Source organism: Ciconia boyciana, chromosome 3 (assembly GCF_034638445.1).
Source record: "Ciconia boyciana chromosome 3, ASM3463844v1, whole genome shotgun sequence".
NCBI lineage: Eukaryota > Metazoa > Chordata > Aves > Ciconiiformes > Ciconiidae > Ciconia > Ciconia boyciana.
Genome location: NC_132936.1, coordinates 8,580,933 through 8,603,427, shown reverse-complemented (window position 1 = coordinate 8,603,427; position 22,495 = coordinate 8,580,933). Strand labels below are relative to the sequence as shown.

Sequence of the window (22,495 nt, the reverse complement as noted above, 5' to 3'; positions counted from 1 at the left end):
AAGTAGCCCACTTTGTTCTACCCATCACCACAACACTCTGCTAAACATTTGCAAAGTACAACTTTCAAAGAGCAGGACAGCAAACAAGTGGATTCCCATGTAGGTTTCCAAAGAATGCACTTTGATCACTGAAATTTTAAAGCCATACTCTTCCACCTCTACTGTGCAGAAATTGTCCTCTTTAAAATTTCTTCTGTCTAATATCCACCCCAAAAACCTACAACAAACTGCTAGTGAACTGGGTGAAATGTTAAGGTGAACAATCTTGACCACTTCTTCCAATTTATGTCATGCAACTCCCTACAACTCCTAAAATTGACTGCAGGGAAAGGGAGTTAGCGAACAACTCAGAATGATGACAGAAATGAAAAATAACTACTATGTTATTTTAAAAAATTGTGAAAAACATGAACACTAATGCCAAAACTTCCCCCTTCATCATTACATTAGGATGGGAAAGAAAAATCTAACAAGATAACATTTTGCCACAAAATGCTCCTGCAATAATAAGCACGGAATAAGAGTATTTTTAACAAGCATCTTGAGCATGATGGTTTGCTTCTTTACAATTCTATTTAACAGTATTTAAATAACCCTTATTACATTGTAAAAAGATTCATCTGCAAGATGACAGATGGAGGAATTCACACTTTTTCAGTTGCTAATATGTTTTGTTTCCTACAAGGCTGAGTTAATAGGCAACGGTCTCTCTACCTACAGAAAGTTATCATTCAGAACAATGTAATAAGCACAAGAGATAAGAAAGGATTTCTAAAGTTCAGGATATCTGGGGCCCATCTCCAGTAAGGGGAAAAAACATAATTAATTGTGTTTATGGAAGGTACTAATAAGACATCAGTGTGTGGTCTTCTGAGCAATTCCATGCTCTCCCCAAGCTGCTCCACTGTGTCTCACACACATTGCAGTCACACAGCCATTCAGTGAAGTGGGTGATTTAATTCTCACATGCATAGAAATCTCCTAAAAGGTATGTAATCCATAACACCTGGGACAAAAATCAACCCTCAGGAAATAACCTATTTTTTGCAAGTCCTGAGGCTTTTCCCTTCTAATTTCTTTATAATTACACTCCTGGATCTTAAAAAGTTCTGAGTTGCACATACACGTGCTTCCCCAAAGTCATTTACTTTGGTAGCATTTCAGCAGTTTTCTTCATTAGGATCCATACACTTGTAGTTAAATGTTGCCAAGTTTGCTGAACTGGAGAGAGGTATAAACCATGCTGTGCGAAAAGCCTGTTGAGTCTAGGTAGCTTTTACTTGGGGAAGAGGGGGTGTTGTTTGGGAGGGGGGTGGGGGTGTGTGTTTGTTTTTAAAGAAAACCTGCACACAAGAGGAAATAGCAGACCAGCATATACCATATCAATGTGACAAGTGTGCCAATGAGTCCAATTTGCAATGGCCACAAAGAATCTGGAAAGTCTGTTTAAATAATTAGTTGCTGCAGATTTCACTTATAGAAATGATGAGGCAATCTCAAGATGAAGAAGATAAGCCAGTCTTACTTCAGCTGTTTTAAAAAGTCCTTGTAATAGTCAAAAGGTTTTAATCTTGGATATATGGAAACATTTAAATTCCAAGATACAGAATGGAGACAATCAAGTGCACAGTAGTTGGACAGTAGGAAAGCCAAAGAAAACAGAAAAGGGTATTTCTTTTTGTTAGCTGACTTTTCCACAGAACTGACAGGTTTTACTGAGCACAAAGAACATCTTCCAATCAAACCTACAAACGGCTTTCCCTGTTGTCTGAAATTTTAAAATACGTAATTGTGTTCTCAATGCAAAAATATGGTGAATTTTCAAAGAAACAACTGGGTTTTATCCCATCTATTCCCCTCTCTCCCACTAAGCAGCACCACGTCTTTGCACAAATCAAGCAGAATTTACATGAAATGGGTTTGGCACATGCTGTCTTATACCCGGCAAAGCTTAAACTGCAGTTTGCTGGATAGTTATGTTTTCTCCTCACCAGAAGATGTTGAGGTCTTTGTGCATCAAAAGCGGAGGGATGCTGCTTCGATGATAGATGTCCCTGTGGATGAAGAGGATAATTCGGATGTACTGTAGCTGACTGAATGGACTGATGTTCAATTTAAAGTTCTTATTTCTCTGATGATGGATTCCAATGCACAGATATTTGAGACTGTCCTTTTTCTGAGAACTTCAGTGCTTGTCCAAGCAGATGACTGACAGAGGATGTATCTTTGCATGACAAATTGTTGAGAAGAGGTTGTGGTGTGTGTTTAAGGGTCATTTCGTCTGTTAAATTCACTATAAAAATATTTGGGTTTATTTCAGATTAGCTTTTAAGCAGCAGGTTTATCTTGAACAACCATCCTCCATTCAGTACAGCAGGTCTTTGGGCACTCCAAAGGTATATTTAATGTACTCATGGTGTGGTGCTTTCCCCCCCACCCCCAATATCTACACTTCGGGGTTGTTCTGTGCTAGCAATCTGGAAAAAAATTCATCTTTAGAAAGGCTGGTTAGTTTGGTGGATTGCTGTCAGAGGAGAGCATGCCAGTCAGTAAAAATAAAAAAAATAAAAAAATAAACCCAAAAAAAAAAGTACTGATTTTTTTTTCCCTCCATAAGTAGACAGAGAAAAACCCCAAGTCTCCCTATCTCTTCTGTAATATACTATTTTAATGGGAAATCTACCTAAAGACTCCAATTCCCACTTCATTTTGCTTCTCTTTGAGGGTATGCATCCTATATAAGGACAGTGATGTTACAGAAAGGAAACACGATTGTATTTTCAAACAACTACTACCTACTCCTTTCGTGTTTTAGTAAGACAGAAGCATATTTCGTTATTACAAAAAAAGAATGTTGTTGAAAGTACAGAAGTTTAGAAAGGTAAAAATAAAAAAATATCCTGATACATTTAACATACTTTCAAAGTTTTACACAGAAGAGAAAGCATCTATAGTAAAAGTACTAACATCATAACACTCACCAACACATTTTTCAGCTAGTTCTCCTAAGAAAGGATCTGACAATTTGGGGTTCCAATCCCTGGTATGAATTTGTAAAATGTGCTTTCGTGCCTGATGTTAAAAAAAAATAAAAGAGAGGGGGGAAAAAAAAAAGAAAAGAGATCAAAATTAGCAAGCCAAATCCATGTAATAATATTTTAGACAAAAATATTTATTCGTGTGAATATGGTTATTTTACCTTTTTTTGACATGTCGCTGAGACCCATAAAATAGAACTTAGCACTCAAAAGTCTCTCAAGAGCAAAGGTTTTCCCTTCTTTTTTAATTTCATATATAAGCAGTAATTTTTTCAGTATACCAGTTACACATTCTAATTGCTGTTTAATCAACAACATTATTATGCATGAACTGATCAAAACTCATGTTCTATTAGGAATTATCATAATTTTATGATTTAATTTTTAATTGCTGCACCTATGATTAACAGCTTCTACTGTCAAATGCCTCACCAATTAATTTATTCTTGAGTACCATAGTACGTACACATGAATTCCAAAACTATTTCATTTTAAAATTCTATAGAATCCAAATGCACCTATCAATATGCAAAGTAAATTTAATTTTAAGTATAAATTCATGAAATATTATGGCTGAGTTTATAGAAGTCTAGAAGAAGGAACTGAAATGTTCCTGGTGCCAATATAATAACTTCTGGCTTTGCATGTACAATTGTTACATGCTTAGCAGTCCACATGATAATAAAGCTATTTTCCCTTACCGTAACTTCCAAAACCTCAACAGTTAGGGCTTACTATACAAATCCACACAAAACCACAGTTGTTAGATAAGCAACTCAGTTTAATGAGAACAATTTACCTCTCTGTTTAGTTTTAACTATATTCTGAAGATCTGAAGTTCAATACAACTTTACGTATACAATGTGTTTTTACTAAAAATGTCTTCCCAAAATTAGACATTCTTACAAGTAAGAATGCGTATTTTTTATTTCATAAAATACCAGCCATTTGCCAGCCATTCAAATGTTGAATATACTAGAAATGTTTATTAATAAATCCCCTTTGTAAGTTTTACCTTTTGATCAGGCAAGTTGAAAAGAAATTCCCTGTCAAAGCGACCAGGTCTCCTGAGTGCAGGATCTATAGAATCCAGTCTGTTTGTAGCACCAATTACAACTATTTCACCTCTATTATCCAGTCCGTCCATGAGGGCAAGAAGAGTAGAGACTATAGAGCTAAAAGAGAGTTTTCAAAAAAAGAATGTATAGGGAACACTGCAAGAATTTTTATTTTTTCAACATTCATAATTTCAAAGAAAAAAAGCTAAGTTAAAAAAACCAGCTGCATAACTGTTTCAAGTCTCAAAGCAAGAAGGAACATTTTGCTATAATCTGTATTATACTTATTATTATGACTTCAGTAAGGATTACATCAAATTCAAACTTCCTCCTTTAAAAGTTTTGGGGAATGTGAACTCAGGAAGCCACTTATTGCAGCTCTGAAAAGTTCTCATCCATGAACAGTGTATGCATCGTCCTGTTTAGAGCAACTGTAGCACCAGGCAGAAGAAAGGTCCATCAAGACAAAGCCACATGTTCCCATAACCTCCTAGTCTGCTGGCCCCAAAATTTCCCTCCTGTCCCCCTCAGTTGAGTGGAGGGAGATGTACACACAAATGCCACCACCTATAAAATGAAAGATACAAGTGCATTGCCATAAAAAGTGCAGCAAAACTGAGCCAGGAGAAATTTCAGCCAGCAGTAAATTGTTATTAAAAAAAGTTTTAAAAAAATGACACAATAACAAGTCAAGATAAGCTTGCACATCACTCCATCCAGAATCAAAAGGGCAGGGCTGTCCCGTTCATTCATAGAACACTGCAATTCATCATTTTAGAATAAAATTTTTTTTCAACAGTTTATTCTATTGGGCTGGTAACAGACAACCTGGTTACAGTACAAAACCAGCAACGAAAGGGAAGGCCGTGGAAATCTTGATGTTAATAATGTGGCTGAAGGGTAATCTCCACTACAGCCTGATTCCCAGCAAATTACAGTCTGTTTGAAGAACTGAGAAGATGATTTTCAACACCAAAAACCCTCAACAAGATGTCCTTTCTAGTGTAAGTGGGCTTAAGCAAAAGCAAAAAACTTTCTCGGGAACTGAGTAAAACTAAACTTAAGAGTTTACCAAGATAATGTAGCATATACAAAGATAATGGTAGCATATGAGAAATATTACCTGTGAATCTGATCTTGTCTACTAGAACGAACTGGAGCCAAACCATCTATTTCATCAAAAAAGATTATAGAGGGTCTCATCAAGTATGCCTGGTATGCAAAAAAAAAAAACTGAATTCACTGTTAATTCATAATTTATTCATCAACATAGAAACCAGTCTGTTTTTATTACAAAGCGTTAACATGCTAAACTAAAATACATTGAGACACCTTTGTTAAAAAGTGTACAGACTGAAAATAAAACTGAATTTTCAACTACAGTCGTTTCAGACAAAGCAAAAAAGACTGCATTCTCCTTTTAATAAGCAAGATGGCACCAGAGTATTAGTTTTACTGTGTGTCGGAGAGATTCAAGACAAACCAAGACACCTTGTACTCAGTTACAGAAAACAGTATCTTATGTGCTCACAACCTGTTTGTTTAGACATCTGTGTCTGAAAAGAGCTTTTGCTTGAGCAACTACATTTCACTGCTTTATGACACTCTCTTCTGTCCATCATTTTCCAAGCCAAATAAGGATACTAAAATATACACACAGCAGATGCAATCCTGCAGCCTCCTCTACGTAGCTTTCACTTTGAACATGACAGCCAAATTCAAACTTGCCTATTTAAATATTTTTATCAATTTTCACTCAAACTACTTTGTCTGCTTCATTAGTGGTCAAGTTGAGAGACTTCTTCCTCTCAGTTTTCAGAGCAAGAAAAGCTGTTCTCAGCATTCCTCTATTTCTTCATCTAAATACGTAATTTGGACAAATCCTGCCCGATCTATGGAAACTTACAGGTATTTAGTTTCAAATGCAAATTATTTTGGCTGCCTAGAACACAAAAAAACCCCAACATACAGAGAAATTATATGAAAAATATGTATTTTTTTCTAACCTGATCAAAAAGGAGTCGAAGCTGACGTTCAGATTCACCAACCCACTTACTGAGACAGTCTGCTCCTTTCCTCATAAAGAAAGCCACCTTTTTGTCTCCTTGACTGCATTCATTAGCTAGAGCTCTAGCTACCAAGGTTTTACCTGTTCCAGGAGGACCATAGAATAAACAGCCCCTGAAGATAAATGGATCAACACAGTCACAAACTTATTTTACATCTCCTGAAAAACTCCAAGTCAAATTTTATCATGAAGACAGGGAGCCCGGAGAAGAAAGACTTACATTCTAGTATTATTATTTAGTATATTCAACATGACTTCATAAAATCTGTTTTATGCTTCCAAATCAGTAAATCTTTGCTTTGTAGAGAACATTAATCAAAGGCATATTAAGCTCCCAAAGAACTGTTTTAAACTAGTTAAATACCTCCTCAAATATTAAATCTTAGGTAATACTTGAGTCAGTTTTTGTCACTTCTTTGGAGAGACATACTTCCTTTAAGTGACAGAAACACCCCCAAATTTTCACTTTACTTAATTATGTGTACCCACTTAAATCACATATCAAGATGCCTGATTAATAAATATTAAAACCATAATATAACATTATTAAGATTACTTCTATAAAAGAAACACCAGCATTTAGCTTGATTTAGTAAAAATTTGATAACATAATGGAAGAAAGGGCAAGGCACTACTTCATAGAACACTTGAGAATTCTTTTTGACCAAATCACAAAGTTTACCATCATACCACAAGAAAAATAAACTACATTTTTGTAACTCTTCATCCCGCTTATTACATTCTGATAGACAAGTGGGGTAGCAAACATGTAAGTCTATTTCAGCTGTAAACACTTCAGGGAAAGAATCAATCTCCTATGTGTTTTCAAGTGAAGCATTCTTCAGACCTTAATAAAATAAAAATACAACAATAAGAGTAAATACACCTACCTTGGTGGCTGAATTTTGAATTTTTCAAATATTTCTGGATAGAGAAGAGGAAACACTACCATTTCCTTAAGTGCAAGGATATGATGGCTCAATCCCCCTATACTATCAAAACACACCTTAGAAAAAAAACAAAGTATACAAAGGATATATTGTACAGCTTTCCACAAAAGTACCTTTACTTATAAAATAACATATTTGAAAACAAATTACAAACAACATTGCATTGATCAACAGGAATTTCCTGAATCTGGAAAGTGTAAAAAAATGTTGAGAAAGTCAACTCTTGGTTGCCCACATGAGGTTTACCTGGTTCACAAGTTAACTGTGCCAGGGTTGCCTGGACATCTACAGAGATCCAGCCTAAGTCTGAGGACATTTTTAAGCTCAGGCACAGCATAACATCAATATAGTCAACATAGTTCTAGACAATGGTTCAGCCCTAGTAATAATTCAGCAGCTTCTGCACAACACACATCATAAGCTAATGTGCATCATTGTTTCTGAATAGGCACAGGACCCACGTGGCTAGCACCGAGTTAACTAACCCGGGTGGTCAGTACTTCTGTTTTCTGCATTGCTCAGCATATCCCAGTTTCTACTATTACAAGTAATCACAAACTGACTGCAAACAAATAAATATAGTTGGGCAATCGATATCTTGGCTTATTTACACTATGTATGCAGTCTGTTGATTACCTACAGGCCAAAAGCAAGTGCTTTGTAGCCCAAAGGAATAAACAGACAACAGCTTTGGAAGAAATCAAAAAAGATCAGCGAGCTTATTATGAATTTCCTTCAGCCCTAATGAAAGGCTGTGGTGAATTCTGCTTATGCATAATTGGGGGAAGGAAAATAAAGAGTTCTAACAAAACCTACCGATTTATCAACAATCATAGGGTCAACATCAGCCAAACTTGCCCCAACTTTCACACGTTCTCGCAGGATTCCACTAGCTAAGTCTTCTGCTCTAAAGTTTAAAGGCAGGCACCTGTTCAACAACAAAAAAAAACACCACCAAATAAATATTGTTCTGTTTTGATCATTTTGCTGGAACGGGAAAAAAACAAGAGATTAAATGCCTTCTACTACCTAAAAAGACGACCTTCCTGGATTGATAAGGTAATCAAAACTAACCGTTTTATTGTGGTAATTATTCTTGCATGTCTGGAAGTTCCTTAAACATAAAGATAGTTTTATGCTTCTGTACAGATATTTCAATGTGGAGAACTAGGCTGGACAGACTATTTTGATTAAACACAGAAGAAACAACATTGACCAAAAGAACAGGACACTCTCCACTGGCAGTGATGAATTCCATAAGTTCAGTATGGTAAGAAAAGGATTAACAGTACAAGGAAAACAAATTTTAAAAAATATAGTTCAAGTCCAAAGAAAGGAAATAAAAATATTTCTTGCAGATCAGCCATAACTCACATCCAGCTGTTCCAGCTTCTTAGTGTACACAAAGAAGCTTTAAGCCCCTACACAGATATTACATGAGGTCAAATACACAGTTAAAGGGAGGAAGAAGGGTACCAGTAAGATACAAGTTACACTTGGAACTATGCTTTTGGTAGTTGTACATCTTTGGAATTCCTCAGGTTGGAAAAAGGAATGGTGCGGCAGACAGGAAGAGACGGAAAAAGAAAGATAAGGAAACACTCCTTTTTCTGTTCCGTTTTCCAACTAATGTATCTGCAGCAGTAAGTAAATTTACCAATACACCTTATAGATCTTCCACTTTTAGATAACTGGTGAATAAATGTAAGGTCAAAAAAGTATGTGTTGGGTGTGTAGAATGCACATGTTATTACACAAGAGGAAGACAGAAGAATAACAGCTAGTATTGAGAGTACAACTGAACCAACTGGGACCAAGTAACACCAGGAATAAAAGTCCATTTTAACCGACAGCAGTTGTTTGTCTTATAACTCAACTGAATCAAAGATACTCTTATCTTTCCATCTTTTTATCACTATCGTTAATTATCCACTCATAAGACTTCAAAATCTATGTTAATATATAACCAGCAATCTTCTTACACTGTGTCTGCAGGTAATCACAGGCAGAATCAAAAAAGTCTGCAGAACTGACAGAACATTATAGAATAGTTCTGCTTGTTTTCTTCTGAATAATAAAAATAAAACCCTCCTAAAGACCAAGGATGTTTTGATACCTATTTCTTGCTCTGGCCATGCTTTTAGATTTTCTTCTTTCAAAACGTTCTTCATCTGAAGAGGTTGTATCACTGCTGTGAATGGCATGCTTCTTTCTCCTATTGAAGTGGCAAAATAAACATAAAACTCAGTCCTTTTAGGAGTAGAATGGCATATTTTTATTCTTTTATAAAAACAAAATTGAAACGGCAAGTACAGTACTGTTCAGGTTTAAGATGCATGCAAATCTTAGTTTTATTAAGGAAGTATCAAAATAATCGGGGAGGGGAACAACATCTTTTACTGTCACCGGGCTATCTGATTTCAACATGAACAGTACTAAAACCATAAAACCCCATAAGATATGTGGTCCTGTCCATGTTACCTCAACAAGTGTGACTGAGTATTCAATCAATAAGCTACTGAAGTTCATCAGACAGCAACTGTACTTCGGAAAGCTTCCAACTACTTCAGCCACCTCCAACATAAGAGTAATCAAGATCTCCTTACTCAGTTAAATAGCCTTTGAAAAAATTCCGTACTTCCAAAAGTATATGGTCTCTTTTTATGACGTCATTAATTCCAAACAGCAGAACAGTTTTACAAAATACTTGTACCATAGTTTAACTTCTGTCTGAATCAAAGTAAAATTACTATTCAAAGTCTGCATGACCCATTTCTTATTTTAGTATGATGCTATTTCAGAAATATTAGAAAATGTACATCTTCTGTACAAAAACGTGTTCAGTTTGAAAAAAGTCAGCACTTCTTTTGCATGAAGAAGTTAGCTACTAGTAAAAATTCATGTATTTTTAGTGAATATAGTGAGCTGCATCATTTGTATGAACTTGATAATGCACTGACTAGCTGGTTTTTGCCAAAGGATAACATGGTCAATCAGTTTTACTGTTTGATGATCAAAAATTAGATACATTTAAAAATATATCAAAGGGAATATCATGCAATTAGGAAAAATTTTTATGACAGTGTCCTGACAAGAAGGGATAAAATGAGAGCAGAGCAATGAGCATGCTAAAACTGGAGTAATAATAGCTTTCACACTCTTTATATCTTACTAGCAAGTACAAGTCCTGAGATTACCCAATAAAATGTCAAATGCACTTTAAGAAAAAAATGCTCTTCAAAATTAAATGTTTTTATTTATATGACAAAGAAACTGTAGAATCACAAGATTCTGCTATTACTTTATTTACTTTTCATATTTTCACTATGCCATTAAATTGAGCAATAAGAAGACAAGAGCTTCAGCTGAGACTAGCATTCATTTACTTGGATTCTGTTCATGGACAGATTTATCTTTTTGAAGTTTTTAGTAAGTTATTTATTAAAAAATTTATTAAGCTCTGATCTCATCTATTTTGTTAAACAAAGCCTATCAACAGTTTCCAAGACACCTTGGAACCTTGGTGTATTCCAGACTTCTTTGACAGAAAAGGTAAGAGTCAAAAATGATGCTTGGTAAATATTTTATTAAACTGATAATATTACTCAGATGAAATTTGAACTGGAAGAAAACAAAAAAACATTACCTTGACTTGTTTATTTTTGTAGAATAGAAAGGGGATACTTGCTAAACTGCTGCTTTGGATTTAAACACTAAATATACGCCCTTTCAGAAAAAGCTACAGCGTGCAATGCACAACTCTCCAGTACTTGCAGCACACCTGTTTCCATCCTGTTTATCACAAAGCTTCTACTGGTATTATGAAGTGCTATGAAATTCATTTGTGTATGCTGATCAGGATCTGAACCTAAGATACAATTCAAGACCCACGCACATATGTGAATGAACTGTACAATTCACTCAAGAATGTTTTGAAATTCTAAAGCTAATAGAAATGTACTGAGGGAAAGCAAACAAGTACATACCAAAAGACTGACATTTACCTGATATGGCTTCTTCTTGCAGGAGATCTGTGAATATCAAACAGTGTATTTTCCCTCTTTTTTTGATGAGCTGGCACTGAGTAAGAGAAGTTACAGGTTTGTAACATCAATTACAAAAGAATAATAAAGTAATGTAAATGCAGCGCAAAAGTGTTAGATTACTGCTTTACCAATAATGTTGTCACTGGTTTCTCCACAAGCTCAAATTAAGAAAAGAACTGGGGGGGTGAGGGGGTGGAGGGAAATAAAACCTCTTATGCTTTATTTCACTATCACTATACTTGGCTTGATATAGTCATGGGAATTCCACCCTCAGCCTCCTCAAATCATCACAGCTATGGCTATCATGGCACAGAATGTAATTCATCCAGGGCACTAGCATTTTCAGTATTTTTTGCAGGACATGAAACTCCATACAGAAAGCTCTGCACAGCTGATAATATGGGACATCCTGAAATTTCTCTTAACAAATAAACCACAGCATTTCTCTATCACAGTCTTAATTTCCAAGTTGCCTCAAGATACAGCACACTGCACACACCATTGTAATCTAAACCAAATATGCACAACATACATATTTCAAACAGGAGTATTAAAAGGTTCAAAATCAAGAGATACTACACTGAAACCTGTATGGATCACTGAAGGCATGTCCTATGAGGAGTGGCTAAGGACACTGGGTTTGTCTAGTTTGGAGAAAAGGAGGCTGAGGGGTGACCTCATGGCTCTCTACAGCTTCCTGAGAAGGCGAAGTGGAGAGGGAGGTGCTGATCTCTTCTCCCTGGGATCCAGTGATAGGACACATGAGAATGGCTCAAAGCTGCGTCAGGGGAGATTTAGACTGGATATCAGGAAGCATTTCTTTACCGAGAGGGTGGTCAAACACTGGAACAGGCTTCTAGAGAGGTGGTCGATGCCCCAAGCCTGCCAGTGTTTAAGAGGCATTTGGACAATGCCCTTAATAACATGCTTTAACTTGTGGTCAGCCCTGACGTGGTCAGGCAGTTGGACTAGATGATCGTTTTAGGTCCCTGCCAACTGAGCTATTCTATTCTAAATTTTTTTCTCAACTAGGCAAAACATTGTAACTGCTGCTATGCAATTTATCTACAGTTATGAATTGGGCTTACCACTCAAGAAGAGAATCAGGCATAAGACTAACTATTTTTTCTATGTAATTATCTAATTTATTAGACTGCTTTCTGAATTCAACTTCTGCCAACTATTTCTTGACCTAAACCCCATTCACCTCCAACCCTGAACCCAGCACACGGCAGTACCTGCAAAGTTCAATGAGGCAGCATGCACTAGCAATGCCACCATCACTGACAAATTGATAGATTGTGTCTCAGTAGTCGTATTCACACGGTGAACAAAAACAGAGGCAAGATGGAAGTCACTAATGCTGCATGGGAGCGCTGTCAGGGGTGCAAAGCAGTCATCCAACTTTTCCCTTCCCACACCCATGGTATTCTTGGAGGTCAGCAGAGCAGAACTACACGAGCACTGTCTAGTTCCTCACCTATTGGAGGGGCCTGGTATCTTTCAACAGTTTTTCTCTGTCTGAGATTATATGGTCGATCATTTTCTTCTCCCTCAGCCTCTTCTACTTCTATATCTCCATCTTCTTCCTGAGACTCTGTTGGGGAGGGAAAATATTTTCAGAACACTTCTACTTGATGCCAGAGCTATCTTCATCCTAAAAATCAACATTCTACTGGTCACTGAGAATTATTCCCCTCCTATTAATTAACACTAATTGGCAAATCACTGGAAATTTGAAGACCGAGATAAACCATTGTCAAACTTCCTTCTAGTATCCCACAGAAGGTTCTGGAAAAGCAACAGAAAGAAAAATAAATGTAGTCAAATTAATTTTAGTTGTAAAGTACGTAAAATATCACTTGACTATCCAGTATCTTTTTCCTTCAATAATTATCCTTCAAATTAAGAATAATGCCTTTCTTCTCACTCTTTTCCCATAGGAGCCTCAGAAAAACAGATATTTGAGAGAGCATGAAAAGTACAATTTTATGATTCACAATACAATTTTTACACAAAGCAAATAAACACACTGTATAAAGGTACCACCTAGGTCCATCTATTAACAGGATCAGTATTTCCATCCATGGATCTCAGAATTAAGACTGCATTCTTATTAATTGGGACAGACCATATCTCCTACAGCAGTTTCAGTTCAAAATTGAGACACACTGTGCTGAACCCTGTATGGTCCCTGAAGTTTGAGTCTGATTTCTTAAGGAAGCCAAGCATGCTATTGATCATGCCATCAAAGTTACCCATATTCCCTTCTTTCTCAATACTTTTTGAACCCACTGGCCAGTTTCACCCAAATTTTTAAAGGAAGGTAGAATTTCAAATACAGTTATGTATCTACAAGCCGCCTAAAATTCAGTGGATGGACAGAAAACAGAGACATTAATACCTTCCCCAAAGAAGGATGCAGAACTGACTACTACACATTCTTTCTGATAACTGCCACCCACTATATGAGAAATAGAGAGTCAGTTAGAACACGTATAGTTGTGGACTACGTGCATCACATCCTGGCTTGCAACAGAGGATTGTTACGAAGGCTCTACAGAGGGACCTGGACAGGCTGGACTGATGGGCCAAGGCCAATTGTATGAGATTCAACAAGGCTAAGTGCTGGGTCCTGCACTTGGGTCACAACAACCCCATGCAACACTACAGGCTTGGGGAAGAGTGGCTGGAAAGCTGCCCGGCGGAAAAGGACCTGGGGGAGTTGGTCAATAGCCGGCTCAATATGAGCTGGCAGTGTACCCAGGTGGCCAAGAAGGCCAATAGCATCCTGGCTTGTATCAGAAATAGTGTGGCCAGCAGGACTAGGGAAGCGATTGCCCCCTGTACTCGGCACTGGTGAGGCCGCACCTCGATTACTGTGTTCAGTTTTGGGCCCCTCACTACAAGACAGACATTGAGGTGCTGGAGCGTGTCCAGAGAAGGGCAACGAAGCTGGTGAAGGGTCTAGAGCACAAGTCTGATGAGGAGCAGCTGAGGAAATGGGGGTTGTTTAGCTTGGAGAAAAGAAGGCTCAGGGGAGACCTTATCGCTCTCTACAACTACCTGAAAGGAGGGTGTAGCAAGGTGGGTGTTGGTCTCTTCTCCCAGGTAACAAGCCATAGGACAAGAGGAAATGGCCTCAAGTTGCACCAGGGGAGGTTTAGATTGGATATTAGGAAAAATTTCTTCACTGAAAGGGTTATCAAGCACTGGAACAGGCTGCCCAGGGAAGTGGTTGAGTCACCATCCCTGGAGGTATTTAAAAGCCGTGTACATGTGGCACTTAAGGACATGGTGTAGTGGTGGACTTGGCAGTGCTAGGTTAATGATTAGACTTGATGATCTTAAAGGTCTTTTCCAAACTAAACGATTCTATGATTCTGCGAACATAAGGAAAGCTCTAATTTCTTCATGTTATGGAAAACAGCACTAAGGGAACATAGTATATAAACATTTAGAAACCAGGGTTTGTTCTGCTCTTTTCAGATAAACTTGCTTTTGTTTAAAGAAAACTATTTGTAGACATCTCTCAAACTTCTCCTCCTTCTAAAGAGGAGGAATCTTTCAGTGTGTACTTATTTGCAATAGTCTTGTTAATTGGTCTATTTAATAACTCCAAATCCAGATCCAAAACCAAATTACTTTCTGTAGTGCAAGATATTCCTATCTTTTGTTGAGGAGAGCTTTGTTTTATAAGTGTTTCAGACAAACCCTTACAATTCTTTACAGCCCATACCTTCTTCTTCCCCTTCTGTGGACACTTCATGGTGGTTCTGAATCCCATAGCTATTTCTCCTCAGTGATTTCCTCCTTCTTTTCACTCGAGAATACATATCCATGTTTTCCTGGAATAAAATTCACATACATTCCTATCAGTACTGTCCCCTGTCACTCACAGTGTTAGCCCACAGTTCAGTAAGTAATACTCCACACAATCTCTCGCTCCCAAGTCTTTTTCCAACAAAGCCCTCCACGGCTATACTACAAAAGCAGTCTCATTTAATAGGTGGTAAAACAACTCTCCCAGTCCATCTAATACATGTCTAACATCAGTATCAAGCTGTTTTAGGGAACAAAGCAGATGACAGTCCCCGGTCCTGTTTTCAGACTACCAGAGTGTGCTTCAAACCAAAGGAGAACCACCACAGTACCTCATGAGAACATGGAAGTCAATTAATCAATAAAGAAAACATGATTTAGTATATATCGGTGAATTTTGTTCTGAATTTGAGTTTATCGAGTTTTTTTAATGTTATCCACTGAAGAGGATCTGAAACCTTTTGACAGAGCTACAGACAAATGTATGGAGATTGCAAAAACAAAACACACTCGCCCTTGGTATTACTTTTATTCAAGATCTGAGACATCCTGCACTTACAAATTCTGTGTCTGTCCACATTCGTAGCCGTTCTACTTCCCCAGACCGCCTATTTCTCCTGATGTTAATATTATCCATTTCCTGTAGGACAGCTTCAGCAGTACTAAAATATATGCAATAGTTAACACAAAAAAAAAATTCAGTCTTAAAATAGTAGACATGCAGAACCTTTCACACAGCATCCAACAACCTAACATATCTAATTCTATGGTCTTTATGGCTATTCCAAGGTCTACAAGTCAACTAAATATACAAATGAACTAAAATCTGAAAATTTTAGGATAGCTTCTCGAATCTATCAATTAACTACAAAACCAACCATAATAAAGAAAACTGAAAGATGAACCTAAAGAATATAAACTAAGGAGTATGCAAAAGAAGAAATGCTGATGCTATTAAAATTTGGGGTTCAAATTAGGCTGTAACATTTTAAAAAACATTTTTAAAATTTTTTTTGCTCAGTGTAAATTGTAACATACATTTCTAACTGCTTATAAGTTAGATTAGGTGTCAGATAAGATTAAAGTTTGCAGAATAAGACAGTAAAGCTTTTTACCTACATAATTATAATATTGGGAAAGCAATTAATGCCTCCACCCCATAAGCTTTACAGCTTCTTATCCTGGCCTCAGAAAGACACTAATAAAAAAAAAAAAATCCTTTGTGTAAATGTTAAATCAGTAACAGCTAGAATTTCATCATTCATTATTTGAGCTCACTACTCTACTATTTCTCATCTACTATTTAATTAGTCTACATTTCCATTATCTGAAGCATTTGTAAACAGCTGTCAAAACAACAGTGGTGTTTAAATAATAACCTTGGCCAAGATGCTTCATTGCTAAGGAAGAAAACAACAGAGTACCCGCCAAGCCAAGACAATTATTTGGCCACCTGTCTTGAATACCTACTTACTGCTCTGTACAGCAGTTAACAGTAGATTTCCACTGGAATTCTACTGTAACTGTATAATAACTGTAAGAAGGCAGAAACTTTCACTTCCTGTCTTTCAAGTTGTTTAAAAGTAAATCTAAGGGCTGAAATCCTGTCTAGAAAGAAGTCAACAGAAGTTCTGGTCACAGAAGTCAGTAAAGTCAAGTTTCATTATGAGCGCCCCTCTCAATTTTCAAAAATTCTTCTAAAATATCTGTGATGTGTGATATAACCACTTCAAGTAAAATCATGCTACAGTTCGCTATCAAAGAAAATAGGGTTGGAGGGGACCTGGAAAAGTCCACCCGCTCTGCCAGGCAAGAACAAACTACACAATACCTAAATCATTCCTGCCACATTTGTCTAACCTGTTCTTAAAAACCTCCAGTGATTATGGGACACATTGTTATCAGTATAAGTTCATATATAGACTTCAGTACCATGATCTTATCAAATTACAATCTTCATGGTAGACTTTTTCCTATTGTTGATGAGGAGAGGGAGATTCAACTGCAACTAGAAAAATAAATGTAACTCAATATATATTTGTAAACTGATACCAAGCAGTTACTGAGTAAACTGAGAAAGAAAATTAAATTAATAAAAGATTCAACAGAATACATTTTACAATAAAGATCATACTTGGCAATTAAATGTTTATGTTTAAATCATTTTCCAAGCACTAGAGCAAGCAGTCTCTCACATATGTGACTATTAAAACCCATTTTACAGGTGGGAAAATTGAGACATATTAAGTGACCTGTCCAAGCCACATAGAAATAATATTTCAAGAAAAGTATTTCTGGCTCCCATTCCTATGCTCAGACCAGACCGTGCCTCCCTCTCTGACCTACTTTGTCTGCACAGTAAATGTCAAAAAGTGACACCCACCCTATGTGAATTACTAACAAATGGTAAAAAACAAAAACAAAAAAAGAAAGCTACAAACTTTTGATATTTTATGATCAAAATCATACGAGCAAAATCTAGAAAGCTTCCAAGCATTGTTGCTAGTCACCTATTTACATCACATTTAGGGTATCACTACATAAACAGGTTACTAAGAAACAAACTAGGGTGTGGATTTACAGCGCGTCAGCCACTCTGCAATAACTGCCAACATAGACAGTTTTATCCAGGTGTAAACAGAAAGTAGCTTACTCCTCAATGAAAGTCTGGTAAGCTGCTTTGCATTTAGAGCATGGATAACATAGGCAGTTACAGCACAGGACCCAGCCTGTAACTTAAACCACAATCCAGCTTGCCTCGATGCTAATACATTCCCACAGTAAAACACATAGATGGCACTGGAAGACAGGGTTTTCTAACTTTTTAAAAAAATCATTAAGATGCTTTGTGAATACAACTGAAGTATCCCCACATACCTGTTTACTAGCTGATCAAACAATAAACTCTGATTCAAAGTTTCAAATCTGTTTTTCCTGGACCGACAACTTTTTCTGACTTCTATATCTCCGTTTATGCAAGCATGGTCCCCATCTCCCTTTTTTTCCCCTCGAAGGGGATGGCTTTTGAGAGCTAAGAGAAATTTGTATTACTACTTCAAAATGCAGGAAACAACATTTTCACAAACAAGAATTAATAAGAGAATACTTAGCAAGGACAATAAACCAAAAGTTATGGAGCATAGTATGAGCACCCTTATATTCACTAAATAAATATATTTTTTAAATTCCTATCAAAATTGTTTTACAAGCTATTTCTTCAGACTCAAGCTTGTTTCCTTATATGATAATCTTATTTTATGATGAAAATTTGGCATTCAAATATCCATTAAATATTTTTAAGTTAACATCAATACTAAAATGCACACTTGGCCCACAGTTTCAATTCTTAGTCTTTCAAATACAGTATCAAAAGGTCAGATACAACATACTGATTTCACAAGCAAATCTGTATCAGCTACTCTGTACAGTGCCAAACAAAAAGGGATCCCACTTCTGATTGTTCCTTAGGCACCACAATAAATAATAAAAATACCAAAAATGCTTAATGGATTAACACTTACATAGAGTCAACACAGAACTAAACGAGACAGAACTGATGAAAAAGGGACACGAAAGACACAGTGGTTTTAGCTGAGATATGCAACGAGATGGCGAGTTTGTAAGGTACAAGCATATAGGAAAACTGTTCAAGGTAGCAGGAGCTGCAGACAAGGCAGGTCTCTATAAAGCAATAGTAGAGTTAAGTAATGTTAAGAACCACAGAAGGCCAAATTTTAAATGAGCAAAGAGAGTAAGTAAATTAAAGAGACCAGCTGGGAGAGGAAGGCCAAAATTAGTTCATAACAGTAAATTTGGGAATTAAGGAAAACATCAAGATCATGGCCAAGAGGTCTGAATTGAGAAGAGAAATGGAATTTCATCTAAGAATGTTCCCCATGTCCACAGAGAGCATCCAAGATGTTGACAGAAGAAAACTGAGCCAAAACTGTAACTTTTCTGGTCAAAATGGTCAGAGTAATCAGTAAAGTTATTAAAAATATACGCAACTAAAAATCATTGACATAAAATTGTTAAATGTAAAAGCAGATACAAAAGGGTCCGCTGTAATACACTTACATAAGCTACGTCCATTTGGTAGTGTAGCACCAGGCTGAGAAGTTAACCTAGGAAACAATTTATATTAGACACACAAATAACGTTAACGCTCCTTAGCCAAGTAAAAGTTACACAGTGAAAATAGAACTTTAAACATAGAGTGTTACACGATACACTGCGACTTCAAAATCTTTGTGACACGTAGCCTCTGAAGAGTCGACTTCATGCCCAGCATTGGAATGGGGACAAAACTGCCAAATACCAATTATATGAATCCCCCCAATTATCTAAACATCTCTCATTAATCCCTCCAATGTTCCCTCATGCCATGTCCTACTATTAACTCTCCCCTTAAGTTTCAGAACAGGATCTTGATATAGCTCTTCAAAGGCAATTATCATTCAAAGACTTCGGCTAAACTGGTAGAAGCACGAAGAGCTGTTTTGTACTCACAGAAAAAGAATAAATTTAACAAAATTACCAACTCAAGTGAATGGGATTTATTTATGCTGGGTGTACTTAAAATCAGTAAAAAATATTTTCATGTTCTTTATTAATCTGGTATTTTGAATTCCTTTTTAAATTAACTTTTAGGAAAATTAAGCCCTACTACATCACAGTCTAAGACAAAAACATATTCCAGAGTTTTCTGCAATTTTATTGGGTAAGCAATTGTTCCTTCATTCACCTATCTTTAAAAAAATTAAAATATTCTTATCTGTTAGACATGATTTTACTAAAAGATAATTTAGAGTAGAATACAAATGAACAAAAACTCTGCAACCACTGGCAGACTGTTAAAAGTAATGTGTCAACATCGCTATGCAAAAAAGCGAAATAAATCAGGCAAAAGGAAAAAAAAACCTAGCTCTCTTCTACCCTCAGAAATACCAAGTACTTTACAGACATATACTGCACACCAGTACTGGATAGGGAGGAACTCCTTGTTCTCAAAGTGGTAAACTAAAATGAATTTGATGGGAAAGAAAAAAAGGAGGGGAAATCTTAATAGCAGCAAATGCAATCTGAGCTTGAACGTGACCAAGAGTTCAACAAAGAGTTCAACTCAGAGGCACAGAAGATGTGGGCTTTGCTATTATTTTCCTAAAAAATGTATAACAAATCCTTATAAAACAAAGGTAACCTAAGGATTTTTGCAAGGGCTGGGTAGCAACACAGAAAACCACATTTACAAAAGTCCACATTCAACTTTCCAATAACATTTTTCTGGTCAGATATTTTAAGTATTCTAGAAACCACAACTGAAGAAGTGAAATTTTATTATACTAAAGGTTTAGCAACAAAACTTTTGGGAAAAGTCTTAGAGACTCAAGATCACCATTAGGCCCAGCACTTTGGATTTTGGCAGAAAACAACAAAAAAAAACTCAGATGCAAAGACATGTCGCAGTGGGTTTTACATGAGTAACAACATGAGTTCCAGTATCCTGACCAAATTTCAGTTGACACAGTGATCTAAATTCTCCCAGCCACATTAATTTTTTTTTTTTTTTACCTCTTAGCATTTCTAATAGGTACAGTACAAGTCTATAATTATAAACAAAAGAAACAGAAGGTGCATGAGTTTCAATACCTTCCCAGATGACCATGGCACATAATATGCTATATTTGATTTATTCTGTTTTAAAAAGGAAAAACAATAGAGAGATCTATTTTAAGATTTACATAGTTTTTAAACATACTTCATCCTAGCAGACAACAGTCCACTAGTGAATTACAGTCATTCTTAGATACAAAGCAGTGCAAGAATGATTTTGATTTGTACATAAATATGAAATATGTATCTACAAAAGAGTCGGTATTAACTGAAAGTTCATGGCACAGGAACATACTGTCTACACCGTCTCATAATTACTTGTAATCATGTGAAGAACCTTACAAACACAAGAATGCTTTGTAAAATATTATTAATCAGAGTTATAAAAATGTGGCAGTATTGAGGCTATATCTAATAAAATACAGTAATTTACTTGAGCTCACCCAAACAGGGAAGAGAAGATGAAAACGACAATGGAAAGAAAGAAACTTGACCATTATCCATTCCCTGAAGATGAGGATAATACCGATTTCCTAATTAAAATGTCGTGTCTTCTTACAGCTTGAGTACATAAAAATACCAATTAAGTCACTAAATTTGCATGTATCAAGAATCTAGAATTCACACTGCATCTTATAAAATTACTTCCCATTTTTGCACAAATTTGCATAGAAAGGAAACACAGAGATGAGAGGATTGATTTAACCCACATTCCTGGAGTCTTAAACTAAAAGAAAATTGTATTAAAATAACACACTTCAAAAAATACGCTCTTGAGTGTGAGCTGCAGCTCACTGCAGAAATAGTGTAAGCAGGTTAACAATACAGGAAAAACTGGCAAGACTTCATTTTTCTCTTGGCACCAAGTTACCTGGACTGTCCAGTTGAGATGCTCCATTCCTCTCGCTGCCCAGTACTGCGTGATTTTGATTTGTCTTTGCACACAGGATCAGCATGTTTTGAGGTACGTTTGGCGGGAGGAGATATGTGGCTATCACTCAAACTAGCATCACTACCTTCATCTTTCTGTAAAGAAAAAAAGCATCAGACCGTACTTAGTTGGCTCATTGGCATACATCCTTACAGAAAGAAAGGAAACTTAAGCTTAGTAAAGGGGAAGTCTCTATCAAACTCTTAATATTTCACACAAGCTGGTTACTAAAAATGTTTATTCTGAAAACATTACTGGAAACTACAAAAATATTTAATTTTAAATATTAAACTTTTCTATAATATTTTACATTTATTTCTGAACAAGCATTCTGTTTCTCTAACCCACTGTATTTTGTATATCATATGTGACACTGCTACCCTTACCGTACTTGCAAAAGAACTAATAGTGCAATAAAGAGAAAAAAGGACTGAGGAAAATTAAGATACTTAGAAACACAGCATGAATTTATTCTACTAACATTATCTTTGTCTTTAAAATGCATACACAGTCACACTATGCTCTTCCTTCTTGTAAGAGTTTTGCAATACCTTGTTCTCTTCTCTAGACTGTCAAACACAGCTAGGAGTAACTGAAAGTGGATGTCATACTTTTACAGCACTTTTTGTCTAATGTGTTCATTAACAGCATTACACACACTAACAACATTAGTCTTAACACCTTTAAGAAGCACCTAAACTCTACCAGAGGGTTTTTTTTTCCTGTTGCACTTATCAAAGGTAGTGTAGACAGAAGCTCAAAGATAGTAGCAAGGGATTACTTCAGAGCTCTACATAAGAAGTGGAGAGACGGCAAACTTTGGAGGATCTGCTTCTATTAAGGTGAACTACAAAAAAAAAAAATCAAGATTCTATAAACCACAAATTTCTAGAAATTCACAAATTTCTATAAACCACAAGATTCTAAAAACCAGCTCATGGAAACAGTCTTGATTAAAAAACTAAATAT

The 22,495-nt window shown here is 36.3% G+C and overlaps 1 protein-coding gene across 4 annotated transcripts in view; it reads right to left on the bottom strand.

Annotated features, from left to right (window-relative positions):
- The window catches only part of ATAD2B (ATPase family AAA domain containing 2B), an 81,874-nt gene that overhangs the window by 44,615 nt on the left and 14,764 nt on the right, over positions 1-22,495 (bottom strand). For all 4 annotated transcript variants that reach the window (XM_072858429.1, XM_072858428.1, XM_072858427.1 and 1 more), the window contains exons 2-15: positions 21,467-21,621; positions 19,060-19,106; positions 17,860-18,013; positions 15,542-15,644; positions 14,900-15,008; positions 12,641-12,757; positions 11,119-11,194; positions 9,231-9,329; positions 7,931-8,042; positions 7,055-7,170; positions 6,103-6,277; positions 5,220-5,308; positions 4,054-4,213; positions 2,982-3,072 (exon numbers count right to left, since the gene is read on the bottom strand). In XM_072858429.1, coding sequence (XP_072714530.1) covers positions 2,982-3,072; positions 4,054-4,213; positions 5,220-5,308; positions 6,103-6,277; positions 7,055-7,170; positions 7,931-8,042; positions 9,231-9,329; positions 11,119-11,194; positions 12,641-12,757; positions 14,900-15,008; positions 15,542-15,644; positions 17,860-18,013; positions 19,060-19,106; positions 21,467-21,621 — 1,603 coding nt within the window. The remainder of the gene's footprint in view (positions 1-2,981; positions 3,073-4,053; positions 4,214-5,219; positions 5,309-6,102; positions 6,278-7,054; positions 7,171-7,930; positions 8,043-9,230; positions 9,330-11,118; positions 11,195-12,640; positions 12,758-14,899; positions 15,009-15,541; positions 15,645-17,859; positions 18,014-19,059; positions 19,107-21,466; positions 21,622-22,495) is intronic.